At 41.2% G+C, this 12,609-nt stretch overlaps 6 protein-coding genes and 1 non-coding gene across 7 annotated transcripts; 4 read left to right on the forward strand and 3 right to left on the reverse strand.

Moving 5' to 3' along the window:
* Positions 1 to 111: 111 nt before the first annotated feature.
* On the reverse strand, positions 112 to 2,436 carry FOA43_004472 (uncharacterized protein; the record flags this gene model as incomplete). The annotated part of the gene is made up of 1 exon (XM_038924711.1): positions 112 to 2,436. One exon carries the CDS (start codon positions 2,434 to 2,436, stop codon positions 112 to 114), a length of 2,325 nt encoding a protein of 774 aa, XP_038780639.1.
* Positions 2,437 to 2,777: 341 nt separating this feature from the next.
* FOA43_004473 (uncharacterized protein) lies at positions 2,778 to 4,178 on the forward strand (the record flags this gene model as incomplete). Its single annotated transcript, XM_038924712.1, has 1 exon — positions 2,778 to 4,178. One exon carries the CDS (start codon positions 2,778 to 2,780, stop codon positions 4,176 to 4,178), a length of 1,401 nt encoding a protein of 466 aa, XP_038780640.1.
* A 1,583-nt stretch (positions 4,179 to 5,761) lies between these two features.
* Positions 5,762 to 6,960, forward strand: FLD1 (S-(hydroxymethyl)glutathione dehydrogenase; the record flags this gene model as incomplete). Its single annotated transcript, XM_038924713.1, has 2 exons — positions 5,762 to 5,779; positions 5,833 to 6,960. The coding sequence occupies 2 exons, from the start codon at positions 5,762 to 5,764 to the stop codon at positions 6,958 to 6,960; spliced, it is 1,146 nt and encodes a 381-aa protein (XP_038780641.1).
* Positions 6,961 to 7,080: 120 nt separating this feature from the next.
* FOA43_004475 lies at positions 7,081 to 7,152 on the reverse strand. Its single transcript has one exon. It is a non-coding gene; the product is annotated as a tRNA-His (tRNA).
* A 1,936-nt stretch (positions 7,153 to 9,088) lies between these two features.
* On the forward strand, positions 9,089 to 9,448 carry FOA43_004476 (uncharacterized protein; the record flags this gene model as incomplete). The annotated part of the gene is made up of 1 exon (XM_038924714.1): positions 9,089 to 9,448. The coding sequence occupies one exon, from the start codon at positions 9,089 to 9,091 to the stop codon at positions 9,446 to 9,448; it is 360 nt and encodes a 119-aa protein (XP_038780642.1).
* A 14-nt stretch (positions 9,449 to 9,462) lies between these two features.
* FOA43_004477 (uncharacterized protein) lies at positions 9,463 to 10,371 on the reverse strand (the record flags this gene model as incomplete). The annotated part of the gene is made up of 1 exon (XM_038924715.1): positions 9,463 to 10,371. One exon carries the CDS (start codon positions 10,369 to 10,371, stop codon positions 9,463 to 9,465), a length of 909 nt encoding a protein of 302 aa, XP_038780643.1.
* A 161-nt stretch (positions 10,372 to 10,532) lies between these two features.
* On the forward strand, positions 10,533 to 12,590 carry FOA43_004478 (uncharacterized protein; the record flags this gene model as incomplete). Its single annotated transcript, XM_038924716.1, has 1 exon — positions 10,533 to 12,590. The coding sequence occupies one exon, from the start codon at positions 10,533 to 10,535 to the stop codon at positions 12,588 to 12,590; it is 2,058 nt and encodes a 685-aa protein (XP_038780644.1).
* Between the last annotated feature and the right edge of the window lie 19 nt (positions 12,591 to 12,609).

Genomic DNA, 12,609 nt, shown 5'->3' on the forward strand with positions numbered 1-12,609 from the left:
TTTGTTCGTTGTTCGTTGTTTGAGTGAGAGAGAAGAACTTTTTGCTTGTCTTATATATCTTTTTTACACTCGGTTTATTTTATATATCCATCATCATGACATTCTAGTAACCTAGTAAATATCCTTGTAGATTGCGTCACACATCAGGCAAACATCCTTCATTGCCCGGTAATCGTGAACTCTCACTATATCCGCTCCGAATCCTATTCCTGCAGCCACGCACGCCCCGGTACCTTCCACGCGCTCTTTGGCAGGACTTTTACCCGTTATTGTACCTATGAATCTCTTTCTGGATGGTCCTAGCAACAACGGCAGGTGGTCAAACGCTATGTAACTTCCTGTCACCCTGTTCAGTTGCTTGTACTCCTTAAAGTACGGCTGGTTCTTGATCACAGCCACGTTGGCTCGTAGTCCCTTCGCAAATCCTAATCCCGGGTCCAATATCAACTGCCACCGTCTTATTCCGCTTTGGTACATCTTCTCCACCAAAGTAGATAATTCTTTTCCTATTTCGGAAACTACTATTTCTCCTTCCGTTCGTCTCTCATTGAAAAGGACTATATCTTCTTCCGGTTTCAGCCTATAATCTGTCAACTGCGTCATCGTATTGATGGTTCCCCTAGTATGGTTAATTACATACGGCACCCCGTATTTCGCAATTACCGAATACATCTGTGAGTCAAACAGTCCGGCACTGATGTCGTTAATGATCTCTGCCCCTAATTTGATCGTCTCCTCGGCAATCCTTGCCCGGTACGTGTCTATAGACACAATAATACTGTCTCCGTACTTTTGTTTGATCGCCTTAACTACAGGTAGTACCCGTTCTAGTTCCTCTTCTTCACTCGGTTGAACGGATCCAGGTCTTGTCGAACATCCACCAACGTCAATAATATCCACCTTACTGAGTACCATATCATCCACCTTGCTCATGCAGTTCTCTAAAACCAGGTTGGCCTGTGATCCGTCACTGAACGAGTCAGGAGTCACGTTTAAAATCCCCATAAGTTGCGTACGTGATTTATTACCTAAGCTGTCATACTCCATATAGCGAACCTTGTCGCAACTTCCGCATTGGGGTAAAGGGACTATTGACCATAAGTTATTGGATTCCTGCTTTGATTCATCCGCCTTCTGGCTTCCGTTCACAAGTTGTTGCAAATGCTGGTGTAGAGGTTCTGCTGTCACTGGATGCAACAAATTAGGCGGCACTAATTCGCAGAGGGGTAGCATTACAAAAGTCCTCTCTAACATTCGAATATGAGGAATGTTCAACTTGGGACTATTCAGAATAATACTGTCATATAGAATAATATCCAAATCAATGGTTCTAGGCCCGTTGTCAAATTTCTTGACCCTCTTTAAAACGTTATATTCGATCTCTTTCAATCGTTTGAGTAGCAGGTCAGGACTTAACGTAGTGCTAACTTTCACACAACCGTTCAAAAAATCTGCTTGATCAAGAAAATACATTGGCTTCGAACGATAAAGTGAAGATGTAGCCAAAATATGAATGTCCTTTTCCTCCAACGCTTTCAAAGCCCTGTTAATGTTATTCACCTGGTTACCCTGATTTGTTCCAAAGGCTAGATATGAAATATGCTGTTTCGTACTATTTATCATAGCCTCTTTGTTCATTGTAGGTACGCTGAAATAGTCCGTCGTGACTGAATCATCGTCAAAAGTAACGATATTGTCGATATTACTTATTTGATCACGTGATCTACATGTGGTGACGCCAACTCCTTTTGCGTCCGCGAGTGCGTTAGGTTTGGTCACGTGCACTGAACATTTCACTTCCTCTTGCGGTAAACCTTGAAGGACTAACTTTGCCACGTTCAAAGCTAGTGCTTCGACAGTTTTGAAGTTTGAACCTTCGACATAACAGGAGATTTTATTGGCCAATGATTCGTCCAATCCGGAAATCACTTTATGTCTGTCCAATCGCATAGAGATGTCTATATCGAGAACCACAGGTTGTCTTCTGAACCTTTCTTCAGTGAAAACTCCTATAATTGTCATGGTTTGAAGGTGGGAAAGACGAATATGATCAATGTAGTTCAAGCAGTCTGAATCCTGCCTTCTAGTCATCTCAAACTCTAAATTGCTACTATGAGATGTACTTTGAGACACTTTAAGTGAGGCCTCCTTACAGCCTGTAGTGCAAAACACAACATCATGCAACAAATGCCATCCAAGATTCTGATACGATGAAAAGCTTCGAGTAGTATGACATTTTTCAAAAGCCCGTAGTTGTCTTGCAAGTACAGCATAATTGATGGAATACTTCAAATCATCGGTGACTCCTGCCTGTTCGAAACTTGTCTTGAGATTTGCAGTAATTTTCAAGTTCTTGGACTTGTTCCGAATCAAATATCGGCTAGTCAAGTCATGAATACTCACAGTATCTGACGAATATGGCCTTACAAGCGTCATTATAGTAGCTAAATGAGAGGTAGCACAGACACTGCGAAGCGGATCGAAAACGAAATGAAACAATTTAGAGAGCAGACCTTCTGCAACAAGAAACCTTCAAAAACACCAGCGATATCTAGCAATAGGCTCGGTAACAGAAGTGAAAAGGAAGAATTGAAAAGTGAAAAATGAAAAATGAAAAATGAAAAATGAAAAATTTCACCGCCACATTTTAAAAGATTATGCACTGCCTCGCATTGGCCATATTGCTTCGCCACACCACCACTCGTTTCCCCGTCTCCTTTTCCTAACTTCACATCACCTCTTCTCCTGTCGAGCACCAGTTTGTTCTTCCTCAAGATATGCTTTCTAGACGTTTTTTTGCCACAGCAGTTAAAGAGGTCACTCACGTATCTGATGTTGTCATTGTTGGTGGAGGACCAGCTGGTTTGACCATGGCGGCTGCCATTAAGAGCTCCCACATACTAAAGGACCTTCAATGTACTCTTGTTGAGAGTTCAGATATGTGCAGATCGTTACAGGATTATTGTGACGATCCTCCAGAACGCATTTTGAATCGTTGTGTTAGTATTACACCAGCCACGGTTGAACATATGAAGCAATTGGCTGCCTGGAAGTTTGTCAGACCAGACCGAATCCAGAATTACGACTATATCCGTACTTATGATGGACTTACTAATGCTTCTATGGACTTTGATTCACCCAATCTTGCCACTATGATTGAAAACTCTAACATTCAGTCATCGTTGTACCAGAGAATTCTCGAATTGAACAGTGAACAGCCTTTAAACCAGCTTGTTCTAAAGGATAACACTAAAGTAACCGGCATTACAAGAGATTCAAAGACTAATTGGCCTATTGTTAAGTTGTCCAATGGAGATACCATTAAAACAAGGCTTCTTATTGGTTGTGACGGTGGTAGATCACCGGTTAGAAAGTTTGCAGGTATCGAAAGTCGTGGCTGGGCATACAATACCTGGGGTATAGTTGGTACTTTGAAGTACAAGAATACAGGGTTCCGTTCTCCTACTGGCTGGCAAAGATTTTTACCAACGGGACCATTAGCACAGCTTCCCTTACCGGATAGCTGGCTCAGCATTGTCTGGAGTGTTCCTCCTGAGCTCGCCATGATTCTTATGAGTCTCTCGGACAAGTCCTTTATATCTATTTTGAACGCTGCATCACGATTATCTCAAGATGAGTTGAACTATCTCTATAAGATAGCACGAGATGAGCCTGAAAAGTTGCAGGATGAAGTAAACTGGCGATTGCAGGTCTTCAACAACAAGTTGACTGCTGACCAGGAGGAAAAGTATCCATTGGAAGTGGATTACATTGTTCCCAAGTCACGTGGTCGGTTCCCATTAAAATTAAGTCACGCTGATGATTACGTGGATGAAAGAATTGCACTTGTTGGAGACGCTGCTCATACGACGCACCCCTTAGCTGGACAGGGCCTCAATATGGGTCAGGCAGATATTCAATCCTTGGTCAAGACACTCGAAACTGCTAGAGAAAGAGGCCTCGATTACGGTACCAAGTTCGCTTTGGAACCCTACTTCAGTACCAGGTACCCTGCTAATCACGTGATGTTGGGTGTTGTGGACAAGATCCACAAGATCTACTCTGCCAAGTTCCCTCCCCTTGTTTGGGCTCGATCTTTGGGTGTTAACGTTCTAAACAACCTTCCCTTGCTGAAAGATCTAATAGTTGGTCAGGTTAGTCATAGAAAGATGCCATAAGTCCATGTACATATTATTTAATCAAGATATTTAATGAATGCGACGTTTTCTCCTTTTAACGCTTTGACTGAAATCGACGTGGATGCGTCGGTCATCGATCAGCACATTGTCCATTTTGAGATACGCCTTCTCCACGCTCTTTTTGTCAGAGAACTCAATGAATCCATAGCAAAGAGAGTTGTCTGTTTGTCTGTCTTTTATTATTTCAACTGATATCACGTGACCAAATCTTGAAAAGATCAACTCGAGGTCATCTTCGTTAGTAACCGGGTTCAATTTACAAATGAAGAGAGTCTTCTCGCTTGGCTTGATGTGGATAGAAGGAATATCATGGAGAAGTTGTAACGTAAGAGCTTGAGATTGAGTTTTGAGAGATTGTAAGTCATCACGTGATGAATCGTCTTGTGACTCCTGGTGTTCATCTTCGAGAAGAAATCTAAAGGATTCCAACTGGGATTCAGAAGGAAGAGGATCCGATTCAGGAATAACAAATATTGGATCAATAGGATCGTCGAAAGGATCGTCAAGAATATAGATGTGAAGAATTCGGACGTCTTTCAAAGGTCGTCGATGGTCATCCAATAGAGAGCTATTGATAGAATTGAGAGTATCGAAGCCCTCTGCTATTTTTCCAAAAATCGTTGCTCTGGAGTTGAGAGGTTTCATTGCCTGAGTATCATTGGACAATGTTATGAAGAACTGTGGATTATGTAAAGGAGTGTTGAGGAAAGAGACTAGTCCTATTCTATCATGAGAAAGAGAATTTGCCGCAGATTTGAGATCTGGAGGAATAAGAGATGATATTGGAGAATCTGGAGGAGCATTTGGATATTGTGGGTTTCCAGATTGCATAATGAAGTCCTTTTGGATATTGTAGAAGGGAGAATAGAGGTAGTATTTGAGCTTGCATAGTTTGAGAAAGATGAACGATTGGACTGGACATTGTGTAATAAAGAGATCGATGACGATATTTCCCGAGGATGTTTCAAGAAGAACACTCATTGTAGGTCGTTGAGGTGGCTGATGGTAAATGACGGAGATGCAGACGGAGAAGTAGACGGAGAACATAACTTTGGGTCGTGCGCTTAGTGAAAAATTATTGATCATCGTCGCGATCAGCTCCTATTTGAGCAATTCCTGAATCAAGGACTAACATTGAATATGTTGTGTTCAGGGTAGGATTACGGATACCTGCATTATGGATCTTTACTATGAATCTTCTGTTGACCATATCTATGACTTTCCAGTATGGGGCAACTAGATCCACCACCTTTTACTCTTCCTATTGGCTGCCTATCCACTACCTATCCACCACCTTTTGGACTCAGTTATGGACTATCTTTATTAACTACCTAAGGGCACCTTCGGTGGGCATATTTGACTTCACCATGCAGAGTTACCCAGTTTGTTAAATACCTAACTCAGTCCTTCTTCCTCGATCGCAATTTTTGCCTTCTTTAGGTAATTTTCCCCTCAGTCGGACTTTTTTCTCGAGTATATAAATCGCACCTTTCGCCCTTATTTCCATTGAGTTGTTGCCCTTTTGTTTCTTCAAAACCAATCTTTATTTTACCTTATTCATCATGTCTACTGCAGGAAATGTAAGCATCGGCTCAATTCCGTTTGTCTGTCTTCTTTACTAACCCATTTTTAGCCAATCACTTGTAAAGCAGCTGTATGCTGGGGTTCAGGTGAAGACTTGAAGATTGAAACAGTCCAAGTGGCCCCTCCAAAAGCACACGAGGTTCGTGTTAAGGTGGAGTACACGGGTGTTTGCCACACGGATGAGTTCACTCGTTCTGGACAGGATCCAGAGGGTGATTTTCCGGTTATCTTTGGCCACGAAGGTGCTGGTATTGTCGAATCAGTAGGCAAAGACGTTGTAAATGTCAAGGTGGGAGACCATGTGGTGTTATTGTATACACCGGAATGTGGCGAGTGTAAATTTTGCAAATCGGGCAAAACAAACCTATGTGGTAAGATTAGAGACACCCAAGGTAAAGGTTTGATGCCAGATGAAACCTCAAGATTCACTTGCAAGGGTAAGCCTATTCTACATTATATGGGTTGTTCGTCCTTTTCTCAGTACACAGTGGTGACTGACATTTCTGTTGTTACTGTTAATCCTAAAGCTCCAATGGACAAAACGTGTTTGTTGGGCTGTGGTGTGACCACAGGTCTTGGAGCTGCTGTTAACGTTGCCAAAATTGAGCCCGGTGACAACGTTGGTGTGTTCGGTGCTGGCTGTATTGGATTGTCTGTAATTCAAGGTGCTGCACAGAAAAAAGCGGGCAAGATTATTGTTGTTGACATCAATGACGATAAAAAGGAGTGGGCCATGAAGTTTGGAGCCACCGATTTCGTCAATCCAGCTAAGGATTTAAAGCCTGGTGAAAGCATCGTTGAAGTATTGACCAAAATGACTGATGGTGGTTTTGATTGGGACTTTGACTGCACTGGTAGCGTTCAGGTGATGCGAAATGCTTTGGAATCGTGCCACAAAGGTTGGGGACAATCTATCGTCATTGGCGTTGCCGCTGCAGGCAAAGAAATTTCTACAAGACCTTTCCAATTGGTTACTGGAAGAATCTGGAGAGGTTGTGCCTTTGGAGGTGTTAAGGGAAGATCTCAGATGCCAGGTATAGTTCAGGATTACATGGACGGTAAGTTTAAAGTGGATGAATTCATTACCCAGAGATATCCTTTGGACCAGATCAACAAAGCTTTCGTTGATATGCACAACGGTAATTCTATTAGAGCTGTTATTAACATGTCAGCTTGAATGGACGAACATTTTATTTAAATACAGATACATTCCCGATAAATTAGTTGTAGGAGTCTAAAAAGAAAATGAATTACAGCACAAGAAACAGCCAAAAAAATGTAAAGAGACATAAGTCTTTGCCGCTCCCGGGAATCGAACCTGGGTTGCATCAGCCACAATGATGAGTACTAGCCACTATACTAGAACGGCTTTTACAAATAAAAAATAGGAATGGTTTATTATACTCGCATTTTTATAATCACAATAAACAGAAGTTATGTGGTCGATATGTACTGATATACAAACTCTAGATGGTTTTTGAGAATCAAATTTACAGTACTTTCAGTGTCCCAACATTTTGCAGTTATTTTCAGACATTTATGAGGACGATGAAATCTCAGGTTCTTCTCTTTATTTACTGAGGGATGGGTCAATTTTTTGATATATATCTCGTTTCTTGGGAATGAATTCTAATAACTGTATTTGACCATGCGATTTCGGGGAGTTATTTAGTTTAATATCAAAGCACCCATTATATGCTATCGTAGGAAGCAGAATACCTGTTCGAATGATGATTATGATTGCTTCACCATTGTAAGTCATGATAAGCCAAAAAATAGTTGAATAATAGGACAGAAATAATGAACTGGGAGAAGCACATGGTTTAGTTTGATAGGATCATTGAGCTACCATAGTCAGCAGCTAATCTTGCCTGATAACTCGACTAAATGCAAGGCTCAAAGCTTGACTCAATAAATGAACCACCCGTGATGCTTAGCTGGGTCTAGGAAGTGGGTCTAGAAAGTAAATCTACTGCATTTATAGGTTCATTAGGAGTTCCAGGGCTTCCAGGGCTAGCATTGACAGGAAACAGGTCAAGAATATAGATCAGATAGAATGCTTAGCTCAGCATACAATTACTATGCGCGAAAATTTTTCAGCATAAATAGTGAAAGAGGCTGAATGTATCTTAACCATCTGCATAAGAGTTTCCTCTTTCTCCAATCAAAAAGTAATTTACAGGAGATGTTTGCCACGACGATATGATGTATACTTCCAAGTCATAACCGTTGCCATACTATATTACATTATATTATATATATGATATTATCTCCGAGAGAAAAAATCCCTGTTGGAAGTTTGGATTCTGTGACTAAGATAGAATTCGAATGTCGATTTATGGGACACATAATACACTAAATTTTTTTGTACTTCCATATGTCATTTTTCACTCGATTCCAAAGCGTTATGAAGTGAACAAAATCTGTGTAGGGTATTGAGGAACTGCTGAACCGGAGCTTTTCGTAGGAAGCAAGAAATTCATATAGTGTAGAGATTTCTTTATCGGATAGATCAATCTTCATTAATGCATATTTTCTGAGCATAATTTCTCTCAACGTCAATTTACTGTCCACTTTTAACTGGAGAGAGTCTGTAATTGTTAAGCAGCCTCTATATTTGACATCTTCGCCGATGCTATGAATGACATTTTCGTAAATTAAGTTATTGGGGAGCACCAAGGAAGGGTTAACATGCCTATCATATTTATGGTACAAGTCATTATGCATAATGTAACCCTTTGGGCGAGCGGATTTTTTGATTTTCTGGCACCGTAGAAATTCGCTGTGAATGTAATTTGATACGGACCAAGGGATATCCCCGGGAGTTGAGGGGATATACGGTTTGGGAATGTCCTGAAGATGTGTTCTAAGAATGAAGACTCGAACCAAGTAGAAAATAACGGAGATAAGAACAAATAGAGCACATGCGCCAATAATGATAATTGTACTGATAGCCAAACGAGAGGAAGTATTTGTTGATTGGATAATAATGTCTATAGGCATAACAGCATTGAAGGACAGAAGAAGCCCTAAGAAAATGAAGTAAGACACCGAGTAAAACCATCGTATCAGGGCTCTTGGGGGAGCTTTGACCATCTCCATTCCATGGTTAAAGCCAGTGACCGTAGCCGGTTTCGGCGGCGGCATGATAGGGTAAAGGGTGAAGGGTGAAGGGTGAAGAAGAAGTGATGATTAGCGCGGTAGCTAAATACCCGGTGGGCCCGTACTGGGCCCGTAATAAGTGCGCGGTGAGCGGCGCCCCAGTACCCTCACTTAGCCTTCCTAAACTCTTTCCTCTCTGCCCAATGATATCCACTAAAGCTACGCTTAACAAGGTCAAAACAAATCTTACTCACTACTGCCTATGGTTAAACGTCTCAGAGGTCCGGTTCTTTGACAAAACCGTCAACGAAACAATCTCCGTACTTAAAGGTCAAAACCCAAAGGCTGATAATGACTCAGGCTGTGCTAATAATTATGATTACGTCCTTCCTGTGATGAAGGATACCAAATTGACTCTTCAAACGATCGACCTTATCTTTTATCATCTTGAGTTGAATGAAGGTTCCCCTGTCGACAAACTGGTATTAGGAATCATGGATTTCGACGGTACTATCGTCTACTACAATATACATCCTGGTGTCCATAAGCCGAAAAATTCTTAAGCACTCGTTAAATTTTATATATACACAGAAGTCACGTGCTTAAAAACACTAGCAAGGCTCAACGTGCCATTTGCCACATGATCATCAAATTTCTCGAATACTTGTTCCGACTTGTCCATCAATTCAGGATGATTCTCGGTCAAGTAATGAAGAACAAACGAACTGGGTAACTCAGAAAGAGTATTACTCTTGAGAAAACAGAAAAAGAGAATCATAGACGTGGTGTTCGCATGTAACTGTGACTCTAACTGAGTGTACTCAACCATTATCTCATCTAACATTGTTAGACACTTCATATTGGTCAAAATACTCTTCTTGGCGGCTAGCAAATTGAGATTCTTGGTCACGTGGTTCTTCTGAATATCGTTAAGGATTGGAGTTTCTCTTAATTCTCTTTCCTGAGCCTTAAGTTTCTCCATCTCTTCAGAATTCTCCTCGTTAAATGAATCGTCTGCTGTAATACCATAGTTTTCACATCTCCTAGTAGCGTCAGCTCGTAAATCCATAGGAGGTTTATATTGAAGAGGGAAAGGCGCTAACTGCTTGAAAAGAGGTCTTGTATATTCCACATAGTTGTCTTTATTTAGAAATAGATTGTACTCAGTAATGACGGTGAATTTCTCCAATAGGAACTCGATGAACCCGGAGTTAACGAGTTCCAACCGGTCCGATTGGTCCAACTGATCGAACTGATTAGATCTTTCACTCTGTAAATAGCGTACTATGCTTTTGTAACCAGGAATCTGTTTTCCATCATCTGTCACCAGGAATGGAAGCTTTCCATTGAATGACCCTTGATAATTAGAGTCTGGCAGAATAGTGACCTGATCTAAGTGAAGTCTTGAGACGAAATAGACAGCTGCAAGACATTCCGGATCAAACAGAGCCACTTGTGACCCATTTCCCCAAACATGAAGTAGCATAATAATGAATGAATGAATAAATCAGTGAAGCAGTTAAGCAGTTAGTGAGGCAGTTAGTCTCTTCTTGTCTTCTCGTCATCTTCTTTTAGTTGATCCATTTCGCGATTTTTCAGTGGAGCTCGAATTTTATTACCTCACCATCTTTTTACTCTTCCTTTTATATGTCAGAAATCAACCCCAAGAAGCGTAAAATCGAGGAAAATGAACCCGAGAAGGAGGAGGATAAGACTGCGGAAAGTATCAAAGCAGCAGTTGCCAAGGTGACTCCGGTGGCTCCGGTGGCTCCGGTAGCTCCGGTGGCTCCGGTGGCTCCTCCAAACTACTCACAGTGGAAGAAAAAGCTCGAGACCAGCTTGAAAACTAACCAAAGAGATGAAATCGTTCAAACCTTTGAAGAATATCTTGCAATTTTTAAGAATGACGGCAAAATCTGGTCACAGTATATCGATTATGAGATGACTCATCCCGTGGAGCCTCTGAAGCTAGATAAGAAGAAGATCGAAGCCCTTTTCTCGAAGTGTCTTACCAAAATATACGATGTCGACTTATGGCGATTATATTTGAGCTACGTTGAGAAAATCAACTCCTCTACAACAGACGGTACAACCAGTGAACTGGATCGATCCGTTGTGTTAAAAGCTCTCAATTTTGCTGCTGATAATGTTGGAATAGACTATTTGAACTCACAAAGACTCTGGAGTGATTATGTTAAGTATCTCAATCAATGGCAGCCTTCCAATGACAACGAGGCGGAGACTCGCATTTCCTTGACTCGTCAGGTGATGACTAAGATGATTCAGGTTCCTTCTCTACGATTAGAGGACAATTGGAAGATGTATATTAGCTTTGAAAATGAAACAGACCAGGCCAAAGGACGTAAAAACATCAACGACAGATCTCCCGAGTTTATGAAACTTAGACCATTGAGCCAGGAGCTTTATGTTATTACCAAACCATTGAAAGAAGCCACTACTAGGCGTCACAGTAAGCGGCAATTAGACTATTTTTCACGCTGGCTTCGTTGGGAAGCCGCAAACAAGCTGGGATTGGACGATGAAAAGCTCAAACAGCGTATTAATTATGCGTATCGATTGCCTACTCAATATTTGCGCTTTCAACCAGAAGTGTGGTACAATTATGCCTCATATCTCTTCAATGAGAAGAAAAATGACGAAGCTGTGGAGATTATCAAGGATGGACTTCTATTGAACCCAGAAAGTCTGACTCTTACCTATCAGTTGGCCAATTATTATGAAAGCATGTCTAATTTGGCCGAATCCCGTCAAACTTGGTTGAATTTGATTGATTGTCTAACTGTAAATTCAGGAAAAGCTGCAAAATCCAAGTCCTCGGACTATCACCGCGCCGTTTCTACATGCTACTCGTTACTTATGAGGCAAATGAAACGGATGGGTACCCTTAAAGATGTTCGATCGGTCTTTTCCATGGCCAGAAAGTTTAAAGGAGTTATTTGGCAGGTATTTGTCGACTACGCATTGATAGAATACCAAGCCAATGACGTTCGTGTGGCCGTTAGATCATTTGAGTTGGCTATGAGATACTTTGGTCACGAGTACGACTTTATTTCTGCATACATGGACTTTCTTATCAGCATCAAAGATATGACCAACTGTAAGAAGTTGATTGAAATTGCTCTGCAAAACTTCCAAGGTGACTCTCCATCTTTATACAAATTATTTAAGCGATACTTGAAGATAGAACTTGGGTTTGGAGACACAAATTCCATCAAAGCCCTTGAAACACGGTTTATCCAACAATTCCCTGACACTACGCCTTTTGATTTAGGACTTATAGGTTTCCAAAGTGACTTTGACTCTTTTAATGCTGCCAAAATGACTGACCAATACTCAGAGCCTTCCGAACTAACCAAAAAGACAAAACAGAAAAAGGGTAAGAAAGATTCGATGGATGTCATAGACGTAGATGAGGATATGGATGCAGATGCAGATGCAGACGAGGATGGAATGACCGACAACGGCATCAACGGAATTAACGGTGTTGACAGCATCAGCGGCATTGACAGCTCTCTCGGGTCCTCTCTTCCTGACGCTACGAAACCAAAGAAAAAACCATTTATCGTTAGAGACGAGATGTACAACCTCCTCCGAGTGCTCCCTAAAGCTGAGTACTACGAAGACAAACCACAGTTGTTTGACCCAAAGAAAACCGTTGACTTCTTCACTAATCTAAAGATATAGCAAATATACAGATAACAAG

This window comes from Brettanomyces nanus, chromosome 4 (assembly GCF_011074865.1).
Source record: "Brettanomyces nanus chromosome 4, complete sequence".
Lineage (NCBI taxonomy): Eukaryota > Fungi > Ascomycota > Pichiomycetes > Pichiales > Pichiaceae > Brettanomyces > Brettanomyces nanus.